The sequence below is a fragment of the Ochlerotatus camptorhynchus genome, unplaced genomic scaffold, assembly GCF_037179485.1.
Source record: "Ochlerotatus camptorhynchus isolate MF236.1 unplaced genomic scaffold, CSIRO-AGI_Acam_v1.1 ptg000008l, whole genome shotgun sequence".
NCBI lineage: Eukaryota > Metazoa > Arthropoda > Insecta > Diptera > Culicidae > Ochlerotatus > Ochlerotatus camptorhynchus.
The window spans coordinates 3937341-3950810 of record NW_027040500.1 but is presented as its reverse complement, the minus strand read 5'-3'; the positions used below and the strand labels follow the sequence as shown (position 1 = coordinate 3950810).

Below are 13470 nucleotides of genomic sequence, written 5' to 3'. Positions count from 1 at the left end.
AAAGAAAATCAATATTTTTATTAGGCGTTTGCGTGTAGCAAAGAAATAATTAAAAAAAAATTCAAAAATATTTTGCTCCGTTATTTTTTTCCTACAATCTCTGGAGGAGCCAATCCTATGCCTGGGCTGATAGTGCTCCACCATTGTAATACAAATTGGACAATTGTTGGGTATTTTAGAGAACCTTTTATATCTTCAATCGCCTTCTTTATTGTTAAACTCCTATCCGTTAACTCAAGTTCAGATGTACGATGTGAGACACGAATGAGATTGATCCAAACGATGAAATTTCAATTAGCAACTTTGCGGTGTGACTTGGTTGTTCAAATGACGACTGCATCCAGGTTGTCTGTAAACATTTCAATACAGTCAAATGTTGTCTTAAATTTTGTTAGCATATTTTTCTGAAGAGTTTCTTGAGACAGCAACTTTGTCAGCCGTTTAAGTTTTCCAGAGTAAACGTATTTGCAAACAGTACTACCGAATACTTCAAACAGAAATCTGAGAGTTTTGAAGCGTTTTCGATAATGAATTAACACAAAAAAAATGGCGAACCAGCCGATGCTAAATAAAGGAAAAAAAAATAATGAAAAAAAACACTAAGAACAATTTTCTTCTTTGCTCATAGTTTTTGCTTGCGTGAGGATTCCATTTTTCGTGGCTTCGAAAATATCTTTTTTTTTTAATTTTGATTTGAACTGACATCTTTTCATTTTTGCTGCATGGCCTAAATTAGGGTGCTTCATTCTGTAAAAAGTGTTTGATTTCTAATAGGCCACCCTCCAGATCGACACAAATGGTAAAGATTTATAAAGGTTTAGATTTCGTGACAATGGTTTTAAGCTTGGGGGCTGTTCATAAACTACGTAGACAGTTCAGGAGGGGATTGTCAATTATCCACGGCCCATTTTTTGCTCTGTTCGGGACATAACTCCACTGCGACCAGTGTTTAGATCTATTGTAGTATATCCCGTGTCCTTAGTTTAGTGCATGTCCTATTGAGAAATGATGAAGTATTCGGTTTTCATGCAGTTGTCATTCTTTTTTTTTCTTCTTTATGTTAGAGATTTTTAGCCGAAGGCTAGTTCATCTCTAGTTGTCATTCTTGCCTTCATCGCAAGGAATCGATTCTAATTGAAAGGTCCCGCTATTTATACCCTTTGGTGTGTTGGAACACCCTCCAAAGTCGCGCCCCTTTGTCAGTCAAAATTGGATTTCTTAGCAACAAAAACTAGCAATGACACCGATAATGACCATGCATCAGAAACCTAGTCTTAACCACTTCAAAATATGGAACTACGAATAGAAGATTAGGAATCACATAGATGAAAACTAACTAACTCATTTTTTCCTAGTTTCAAGATCATCCTCGGTTGGCGAAATCAAGTCTTATCACTATCAGCTATTTATACCATAAAAAGTGTTCCTTTGATTACTGAAAAATCCTGTTCCCCTAGTTTGAAGTAGTCAAGACTAGGAATCGGTGGTAGATCTTACATCCCGTAACGTACCAAATTATAAAAAAAATGTATAGACAATTGTCAACGTTGGAGGAGGGAGGGAGGCGGTCAAGAATCCAAAAAACTGCCTACGTAGTTAATTAACAACCTCTTGTCTGGAGATTACGGCGAATTACTATCTTAAATTTATGAATTTAACTTATATCGTTTTAACTGTGCTTCTAGGTTCAAATGCTTAAAAAAAGTAATATGTGGTTTTCATGAAAACGATTAACAAGCCTGTAGTTGTTGTATGAAAATCGTATTGTTGACTGGGTTGTATTCACCATATTTCGTCATTTTTTCGATTATTTTTATTTTTCCTTAAATGCTACCAAACTGACCGTAACTGTAACAGCCTTGTTGGCTATTATCATAGCAACCACATATTAATCTTTTTCAGCGTTTTGACAACTAGAACCAAGGTTAGAGCAATGGTAATACAGTAATGACCCGATTTTATCAGCCCCTCCGAGCATCAGACTTTTATCTTTCAATAATTTCACTCAACCGTAATTCCAAATCTATCTGATTAATCTTCAAGATGGTGCTTTGGTGCTGAGAAAGCGCATGGATTTCGTAGAATATTAGAAAATATGTTCAAAATGGGGACTAAACAAATCGGGTCATTACTGTATTTACACAGCGAAATTGCTACCAATCTGTAGATAACCATATTAGTAGCAATCAAACCAAACACTGCTCATTCGCATATTCATCCCCTTTACACTATTCAAATGCGGTATCAGATAAGAGTTTAATTATAGTGCTTATCGTATCTTAGATTTTATACATACCATTGTACACATACCTATGGAAAAGTGCAGAAGATTCACCAGTGTAGTATGTCGTGTGCAATTAAATCTATAAAGTGAATGATTAATGAAACATGCTTCAAACTGCTTATCCTACTTGAATTTACTTCCGACCATGCACTTTATTTAATTTTCATCGCTCATCGTAGCTCGAGTGCAAATAGATACTACAATTGTTCTCGCGTCATAAAAATTTATCTATCAAAAATAAAAATGATGATTCTTCTTCTAGACTAAAAAAAAAACGTAAAATTGTTTTGAGAGCGTTTTACAATTATTAACTGAGAACTTTCTATGCCAACCATTGCATGAATTTGTGTATTGTGAGGGCAAGCACAATTATACTCTATGCCCAGGGAAGTCGAGTCTCCTCAACAGAACAGCGAATGGAACCCACCACCTTCGGCTTCAAAATACCGTGCCTTTACTGACTACGCTATCTGAGCCACCTCGCCTAATGTTTACCTTGTGCTGAATAATAAAATAGATTTAATAGATTAAATAGAAACAGTTATTTCATTGCCTTAAAACTAGTTTGAAATCTTCTTTGAGAAACTTTTTTTTCCGCTGTGACACATTTTAGGTCATTCGTGACTTGTCTGCGGAAGATACAGGTATTGGTGCTAGCTAACCACTACGCAGGGCCCATTCTCGATTATAAATTTGCTGATAAACATATTAATTACTATATCGAGTTAATACGTTGTCTGTAATTTAATAATGCTTTCATACATATTGCTTATTAAAAATTGTGACTAAATAAAACTGAATTGCGACAATTTTAACATTCCAAAAATATATGTTATTACATGGTGGTTCAATTTGTGTATTGTATTGGTACAGCTGTTTACTCGACATAAAATTGCAGTGAACATTATTAGCCAATTGACCTTTAAATCGTAGGCTACATGCAATACCTATTCCAAGTTCCAAGTTCATTGTGTACCCAGAATGCCAACGCGGTTGCCAAGGATTAGTAGCAAAAATGATCGCGCTTCAATATTTAACTTGGATTTATAAAAAATACTGGTATTCTCCTCGTTTGAAAACGCTCATCGCTAGAGAAGCATCTGTTCACGATTCCGTGTACCAAGAAACCTTAGTTAAACATCTAATCATTGTTGTTCCAGCTATTCTAAATGGAGTACCTGAATATCAGTCCGTGAGTGCACCAAGTTTCACATCGTATATATTAGATTAGAACATAAACCTTAGAATTTTCACAGATCATTTTTGACGAGCTGTCAACTGTCACGCTTATTTAACACCGCATTGATTTATTACACATGACGTGTTTTAGATTTCCTATTATACACCTACATTTTCCAGCTCCTAGAAAGTTTGAAGCACGGGAATCACCGTCACCGCTTATCGACAACTTTGCTTTTATCACATTTTCAACTTTCTATTCACCTACAGGCTGCGGAAGCGGGGAATCTGGACGAATTTATACGACTGTACGAAGGAGACAACGGACGGTTGGCGGTAAAAGACAGCAAAGGGCGCACGGCAGCGCACCAGGCGGCGGCCAGGAATCGCATCAACATCCTCAGCTACATCCACCAACAAGGAGGGGATCTCAATGCCCAGGATTCGTTCGGAAATACACCGTTGCACGTGGCAGTCGAAAATGATTCGCTGGATGCGTTGGAGTATTTGTTGAACATGTAAGTGAGTCGAATTATAAATCATTTGCGGTTAGTTTTAAAATATCCCAGCGGGATTTGTATGCTTCTGGAACAGTGAACAATTACAAATTATATTAATTCATGCATTTGTTGCCGCTAAATTTCCTTGTAATATTGTGTGATTCAGAACTGAACAATGAGATCAACTTTCTGTGGCCACAAAATAGATTTAACTTTTAGCAATATGTGGAAACCGTATCTGATTAAACAATTGTTAGCAGTAATAATCACAAAGCCCCAAACATGGAAAGCTTTATTATTCTCCTATCCACAATATTTCAAGCTTATGGTGTTATTTTGTGCTAGGGTAAGTGAGTCGATTTTTGACCCCAGTGGTCATCTAATCGGCCCTTCATATTTTTTCATTATTCACCGATACAACGTTAGAATATCTATTTTGCCGTTTATTTACGCAAAATGATTTAGCCCCAAGGTCCAAAAACTGGAGCACTAGTGCCGTAACTGACACATTTACCCTATTTACATGCAAATATTAAAGATGGAAACGATAGAGGCAAAATTTGAACTCACTCCATGAATCATCGTTTCGTACTCGTGTTTGACAAACGATGACGGCTATGTTTGAAAAGGTCCCTTGTTGCTCACTGTGCAGTTAATTAAGTTTGTTGACTCAATTCCTGACTATTCCATCTTTTTTCGTTTTATTGAAGGGTGGAGAACAGGGTCAGCACGGGGCTTTTTAACTGAAAAAAATTAAACATAAATCTATCCCAAAAGATGCTGTATGATTGCAGCATCATGCTGCAAAAAATTAACGTTTTAAGTTGTTGTTGTTGTTTACCCCATGCTTGGAATAGGGTCTCGGGGGCCGAAGCCGTTTTCCACCCTACGTAGCGGATACTTATATACTCGTATATGGTTTAATTTTGGAGTAACTCAACTTGTAATAATTTGGAGTGGAGTTCCTTTATTGTGGATAATTATTTCACATATATTTGTTTTCCTCTGTTCGGGACATAAAACTACTGCAACCAGTAATTTGATCTGTTATGTTGATGTTTTTGCTGTGTAGACAACAACACAAATCGATGAACAACAGCTGTTACACGTAACTTGTGTTATGGATTTTCATCAATTTTGAAATAACAACGCTATCGACTATCAAATGGCATCTGCTTTCCTATTATCTGATTATAATACAGACTTTGATCATAAAAAAAATGTGAAAACAACATCAAAACAGTTTGTCCCATCAAGCAAAGTAATCGCATATCAGTTCCATTCATAAATTGAATCGTCCAGAGGTTGAGTTGCAATTCTGGTTTTCGAGTTGCCGTATTTTTTGCTGATAAAACATAACATGCATGCTTCAATGCAACTGATTTTAATCAGAAAATATTTTAATAAATTTGCTATGATTTTTCAATTATTTACATGGAAATCGTACTTCGTAACTTCGACTGCCATTTTCTCAATTCCTACATTTTTCATATAAGAATGATATGGGATTATTGGCAGTAAAGCTAAATTTCAAATAGAAAATGGTCGAAATGCATGAGTAGTATTAAAACTACATAGAAAAGCACCTCAAAACGATGAAAGAGCGGTAATAAAACCGACTTCAAGCTTACTTGAAACGCCGAAAGGACATTCAAAACGAAAAAAATGGCATAAAATCTAAATAAGTTCCTCAAAATTCTGAAATGGCTTTTCAAAACGTTCTAGAATCCCTCAAAATACACAATTGCTAAACTAGCCTACACAGCAAAAAAAAAAAATAATATCACATCAAAGTGGATGCACTTCAACCGTGTCGAAAATATGGTGTAATATTCCTTGCCATGACATTAACGCTGTTTTTACTGCATTTGTTTATTTTTGTGGCCATAAATATTACATGACGCCATTACCAATACTATGAGTAGTATTTCAAGTCAATTTGTACTTAGTGAAATCGAAATCAATCACCGTCATGTTTCGCAATGTTCCAAGCCACATAACTCTGTATTATTACCATACTTGCATTATCCCATATTCCCACATTAACCATTTCCTTTTGGCACAGATAAACATCACCTAAATTCTTGACCTACTGAGAAACTGCTCAGTTAACACCAAAACCTTTTCCTTTTCCTTGTTTAATAACCTTCTTTAATTGTTGCCGCATGTGCGTTATGAGCTTATAAGCTCCTCGCATATTGAGGACATATTTAATATTCATATTGACCACCCTTCAACACTCGTCTGATGCCACAAACTTGCATTTAAGAGCCTCTAGGATCGAACAATAATTTCTTAGGAGAAAAGCATATCGACAGTGAGCATGCATAAGGGCGTAGACGCGATGATCGATCTTTTGTTAATAACTCGCTAGAATTAACGTTTCTCGGTGCGTTTGCTGTTGTTTTTGATAGCCAATACAACCTGTTACAACTTTGCATTGAACAAATTCTAGAAAATTGTTTTGTTTAAATGTAGCAATGCAAAGAGAAAATCGTTGAAGAGAATTGATCATCGCGTATACGCCAATATGCATGCTCACTGTCGATATGTTTATACATTCCATGCAACACAGCTCGGACCCAAAACAAATTGAGGACATGACCAGTATTCAGAACTCGTTCTTAGAGTCCTAAATACAGGCGAGTCATGGTGTTCCCGCTAACCACCAATGGCCGACAGTGATATTATGGAAGAACTCTCTCTACAATGTCGCATTTACGGTCATTGTAGACAGCTTTAGTCCGAGAGTATGAAGATGGTAGTCTATTGAAGATCCAGCAATGCTTTTCAGAATGTCTGGAGAGTCACGCCCATTCCGCGGTTACTTTCACTCACAATAAGCCCCACATGTATGCATCACCGTTATCAAATGAATATTGGTATTACGAAAATATTCTTTTCAAACCTGGCACGTATTTAGTTTAATTTTGATATTTAATTAGGATAGATCCCACCATATACTGCTCTTCTGCCGCCGTTGACTGCTTCTTTTAGAATCATTTTTACTTTATCTCTGTAACGCTTCGTATTTCCCCAGACAGAATCACTGCCAGTCTTCCGAAAGCTTCCCACGTTATTTCTTATGTGTTCCACGACGTTTCGACTTAAGCCCATTATCCTTGTATGATGATTTTAAGTTCCTAGCTCCCTCTTAACTGTAACACCAGCGCAGAAAATAGACAGTGCCCATCTCCGGGTATTTTCTTGATGAACATCACTGCATTGTCATATCGCATGTGCTCTATTTTGCTGCTCTCCTTTCACTTTTACTTTGTTTACTCCATGGTACCGAAAAAGATATTGTTCGTGCAGGCGACTACTACCATAGAGGTAACTCTAAGACTAGTAGGTCCCGAAGAAACGTGCTCAACTTTTTGGCTCAGCTCTGGCACCCCTCGAAACAAAGGAAAATCCACGAACCCCTCATTTTATCTGTCAAACTTTCATAGCGAATCAAAACAAACATAACGTAGTACTGGAATTTATACGAGAATGGGGTGCGTTAATCGATTTGCTTGGGACCAATAGTCAAGTAGTGAGCCAATTTAAAATCGTTAGTTTCCACCGGTTGCTACTACTGCCTCCACCCATAACATAAAATAGCTACTGTACCTACCCATAGATGTCAACACTTGTCCCCGTAAAACGTCTATAGTTCTCATACCTCCGCCATGGCAGGACGATCATATAATCACAAACAAAGTGACAGACGACTTACTGGCGAAGAAATCCATTTAAATAATGTGGTTCACTGTAATAGAATTTTCTTGGAAGCTTGTGCCATCATCCACCAGATGGGTTAGTTTTTTTGTTTTGATTTGAACAAAGTTGATTTTGTGTACAATGATTCTTTGACAGTGTGCAAAGAGTGCGTATCATTTTGTCATTTTTTTTATGCATTTCAGTTTTGAGTAGAGTGAAAGAGATAGAACGAAAATATTCTAGTAAATTTGGTGAAAATGCTAGTTCAATCTAATAGTAGTGTTGCCATGTGGTTCAATCCAGTAGTAGTGGTGTTGCCATGTGGTACACTGAAAAATTGCAATAGCAGGTTAGTCACCAAAGTTTTCGAGCCGCTCCGTCTGTCACTTCGTTTGTGATATAATCGTTCTCGTTTCAATATTTCCTTTTATCACGCAACGTAAAAATCGGGTCCTATCCTTACGCGATCAGATATAGATATACAAGATGAGGTGAAAAGTAACCTCCTTGACCGCCAGAATGCACTGCTACTGCAAAAAAAGGTTGTGGTGCCCTGTAGTCCGTTCATATTTACACTAATAGAATTCCACACATTGACGAATTTCCATGTAAAATTCCACTTGATTTTCATGTGACCACACATAAACAGAATCCACCCAGAAGCATACATGAAATTTATGAGTCAAATGAATAGTATGTGTGGTTACACATGGCTTTAATGTGTACACATATTACGTATGTGTCCGACACATAGATATTATTTGTTGATCACATTGCAAAAATTCATGTTTGGGACACATAAAAACAATATTTGAAATTTTATCAGTGTAGGCAGACATGCCAAATTTCAGTGCGATACTGTTTTTAGTTTTGTTTTGACAGCTAATTGTTGTTGACGTGTTTGGCATTGATCGCACACCGAACTTTGTTTCCCTACGTTGTGATATATTTAATAGATAAAAACAGATCGACTGTTGGGCCATCCTGCCATGGCGCAGGCATACGAACTATATGTACATTTATTCGTTTGTTTTTACATACGGCTAACAAATAATAACACAGTGACAATTATACATGGACAAGTGGTGACATCTATGGACAGGTAGAATTATTATTTTATGCTTAGGGTAAAGGCGGTAAACGTCGCTTGCACGAACAGGCATTATGTTGAGTATGGATAAAAACTAATATCGTTCTCTCATAAAATATTATTTTTTGAGAGGCAAAACAGCGAAGAAAACAAAAGAAAAGTTGGATAAATAATATGGGACTAGTGCTCCATCAGATTACACCATCAAATATTGGTGGTGACCGCAACTCCACTACCGATCCAGTCCGCAGCGGCAGGCCCTCCGATGCGGTTACAGAGGACAATGTCAAAAAAATAATGCATGAAATGGTGTTGGCTGACCGGAAATTGAAGGTGCATGAGCTAGCAGATACCGCAAAGATTAGTACTGAGTGTACTCACCATATTTTGGGCGAGATTCTGCATTTGAAAAAGTTATTCTGCCGCTGGGTGCCGCGCAAGCTCACTCCTGACCAAAAACACGAACCCAATAGCACTTGGAAAGAGTGCTTGGACTTGCTGATGTGGAATCGGGCGTCGATTGGTAACTGTTGATGAAACCAGGATCCACTATTACACCCCAGAGAACAGAATGAGTGCCCGGCAATTAACTGAAGCCGGCACGAGTGCTCCGAAGCGGCCGAGGGAGGCTCGATGGGTCGGAAAGGTTATGGCGTCGGCTTTCTGGGGTTGTCATGGCATACTCTTCGTGGACTACCTCGAAAAAGTAAAAACCATCAACAGCGAGTATTACTGTGCATTATTGGAGCGATTGAAGGGCCGAAATCGCTGCAAAACAGCCTCACATGAAGCGAAAAAAATTTGTTTTTGCAAGACAATACACCGACGCACGACAATCACGGCTAAAATCAATGACTTACGGCTCCAATTGCTTCCGCATCCACCGTATTCGCCTGATTTGGCTCCCTCAGACTATTATCAACAATCAATTCGAAACTAACGATTTTAAATTAGCTCACTACTTGACTAGCCTACTGGTCCCAAGCAAATCGATTAACGTACCCCATTCTATTATAATTTCCAGTACTACACTATGTTTGTTTTGATTCGCTATGAAAGTTTGACAGATAAAATGAGGGGTTCGTGGATTTTCTAATGTTTCGAGGGGTGCATCGATTAGCTTGGAACCGAAGATAGTATCAGAGTTGAGCCAAAAAGTTGAGCTCGTTTCTTCGGAACCTTCTGGTCTTAGAGTTATCTTTATGCTATTATCTCTTCTCAAACCTCAAAAGATGGCTCATCAATAAAAAATTCAGCTCACGTGAGGAAATCATCGACGTCGCAGAGGAGTATTTTGCAGACCTTCCGGAAAATTACTTTTCGGCGGGATCATGAAGTTGGAAAATCGCTGGAATTAGTGTATCGAGCTGGTCGGTGGGATTTTTCTGAGGCATAAAAATCTCTGGTCACGTCTTCCTTCGGAAGGGAAGTAAAGCCGTTGGTCCCGGCCCATGTGTGTTGATGAATGGGTGCGATATCCTACGCAGGTGTGGAAGCTGCCTTCCTGCACATTAGATTGCCGTCAATGGATGGCGATCGATGTCCGTCGGTGATTGGCACTAGATTGCGGAACAGAGACCGACGTTAAATAAAGGAAAGTAGGAGTGTATCAAGCTAAAAGGGGACTATTTTGAATTAAAAAAAAAACAAGATTTTCATTCCCAAGGAGGTTACTTTTCACCCCACCTAGTATATACATTGTTAGCAATACTGTAATATAATCACAACGGAATGGCCGTTCAGAATGGTTCAACGGATGTGAAATGAGGGAACATCTAAATTTAACACGATTTAAAATATTTCAATACAGCATTCAACTTTTTGACTAATACTTAATACATTTTTCAATATATTATCCTAACGGGTGTTCAATTAAAAATGAAAATTTTTTCAGTCATATAGCTAGTAAAAAAAAAAATTTTTTCATCGAATTCAGTATTTTTTATTAAAAATATAATGTTTATTCTTCAAAAAAACGTCAATGCATATTGGAGAAAGGGGCTGGTCAGCCGTACGACGCAACTTAGTCGCGATGCTCTCACAAGAGCGCTGGACGGCTCTGAAATCATTCTCATTTTTTATTGAACACCCGTTAATTAATATTTGGAAGCATTTACTTGTGTTTTATACAATAAGCATCAATATTCCGTCATATCGTATCTTCAAGTGATCTTCACAAGCTCCACATTTCATTTAGGCTCTTTGAAACTACATGTGGTGAAATATGAAACACACCTTTTAAGGTCAATTGCGCATAACAATGACCAGTGTCATCACTTACTCACACATGGAATCTAAAGCCCTCTAATTAATGTATGGACGACTGTCAACACAAAACTGAAAAAAAAACAACAAAATCCGCAGAAGTGGACAGTGGGCCGGCGCCGGTGGTGTAATGGTAAGCGCGATTGCTTCTCATCCCAATGGATCTGGATTGAATCACAACCGATTGCGGTGAGAACGTCTGGTCACGTCTTCCTTCGGAAGGGAAGTAAATCCGTTGGTCCTGACCCTTGTGTGTTGGTGGATGCGATATCCTACGCAGGTGTGGAAGCTCCCTGCACATTCGATTGTCGTCAGTGGATGGCAGTCGATGCCCGTCGGTGATTGGCAATGAGGTACAGAAAGAGGTGAAGCAGATCGTGAAATACGGTTGTATTAGTAATCCAAAAAATCAACGTAAACGCAAGTAGTGACAGCACTAATGGCTTGTATCGTACAAGGGTTTTACTCACACAACTTAACCGATTGCTTCACCTCGGTAATCCAAAAACGGAAACAGAGACCGACGTTAAATAAAAGAAAGAAAAAAGATAAGAATGTCAAAAGTAATCAACTTATAATCAATCTTCAATCATATTTCTGGATCTTATACTTCTTCTTCTTCTTCTTCTTCGCATTTCAAGCTTATTGTTTATCGCATATTGACTTATTACGTACTCTCAAATTAGTGTTCTAGATGTACTTCCTTGTGGCAAGTACAGTATACCCAGGGAAGTCGAGACATTTTCCAACCATTTTCCTAGACCGAACCGGGAATCGAACCCAGCCACCTTCAGCTTAGTCTTATTTTGTAGCTGCCCTTTTACCGACTGAGCTAAGGGATTCCCCGGATCTTAGATAGCGGTCACATTTAGATCATTCGGCTAAGGCGTACAAAAATAATGACTAAACTTTGGTCCTCTATTCGAGTCTTAAAATCAAAAACATAAAAAAAAATCTAAACGAGTACACAGCATGCGGGTATGAGTGAAAGAGATGGAATAGCAGCCTCCAATATTTTTATTTTCATTTGTTGAATTTCATGTCGGTAAAACAGAACATTCAATCTTTTGCTTGGTTTCCCAGACAACCAGAATGCATGTAGGAGAGGACAGTACATAACGCACCCCCGGGGTAAGACGCACTTTTTCATTTTATTTTGAGCTTTTCTTGGAATTTTTAATCCAATTCAAGGATTTATCATGCAGGATTTTGAGTTCAGATGCTATGCTAGAAGTGCTGCTTGATAAGACAACAAAAAAGTTGCGTAAAAGCTATGAAAAACACAAATGAAAGTCAGTTTGTGCGTTCTGCCTAAAGTTGTTTTCGTGATATACAAACATATATACAAACAAACAATTCGTATAGAATGCAAAGAAATGGCTTATACGTACAAAAGTGGAGGCGATATACGTGCATATATTAATTTAATTTTTAACGAGTTGATTTAACATCATATAAGATTTAATCTGTAATAACAAATTCATTTTGAAAAGTTTCACGATGTAATCTGATTTAATTTGTGATTCAGTACGACGGAAAAATGAGTCATCGTATATAAGTCGGAAATATGCATTCTATACGATTTAACTTAAACATAATGCGAAGTATGCCATTCTTATATGCGATTTTGACTTAAACTGTAGCAATTTACTATACTGTCTGTACATTGTTATACGATTTCTAGTTGTCTGGGTTGGCATTTAACTCCTGGCTTAATATCAGCATTCTCAAAAGCTATTTCAAGACTATGCACAGCATCTTTTTACAAGTCAATTTTCGGATTTATATCGGCATTTGAGGATTGTATAAAGTTGGCCGGCTCTAAATGAACAAAATTATATTGACATGTAATGCTGAAGAAAAAAAATCTGTCAATCATGATTAAGTGCACACTGATTATGTAATTGTATAAATGATCAAGGTTTATTCCTTTTTGAAGTTCAATAACTACAAAATACAGCAACATTATTTGATTAGGATTCAGATTTTCCAAATACGAACTGTCGGGCTTTACGTTTCACACCTTCCGTCAGATTTTGTACTGCTGTTTTATCAACCCACGGAGCATTGCTAGTTTTATTGAAGTTTTAAAGCATTCTACAAGTCTAAATCATGATGTACAGAACCCTAATAAACCCAAAATTGTTACTTGGGAACCTTATTTAAGGCTGAACGTCGTTATATTATCCAGTGAGGTTGTGATTATGGTTAATTTGTTGCAGATCGAGTATCTTTGTCCGACCAGATGGGCGTATAATGATGATGATGATGATGATGGCTTTTCCGCTGCAACAAGATTTATTTTTTTTGATTCGGCCTGTTGAAGCTAACCAGAAGAGGTCAGGTGGGTCAGCTACACCATCACTTAAAATATTCCCTACGACGAACTACATTAGATAATAATTAAATTCATGCCAGAGGTGCCCAGGCATGTACCGATTGGACAA

At 37.6% G+C, this 13470-nt stretch overlaps 1 protein-coding gene across 4 annotated transcripts in view; it reads left to right on the top strand.

The window, feature by feature from the left end:
* TrpA1 (Transient receptor potential cation channel A1) overlaps nucleotides 1-13470 on the top strand; it is a 90113-nt gene that overhangs the window by 29998 nt on the left and 46645 nt on the right. For all 4 annotated transcript variants that reach the window (XM_065218304.1, XM_065218332.1, XM_065218323.1 and 1 more), the window contains exon 3: nucleotides 3734-3981. In XM_065218304.1, the coding sequence (XP_065074376.1) occupies nucleotides 3734-3981 (248 nt within the window). The remainder of the gene's footprint in view (nucleotides 1-3733; nucleotides 3982-13470) is intronic.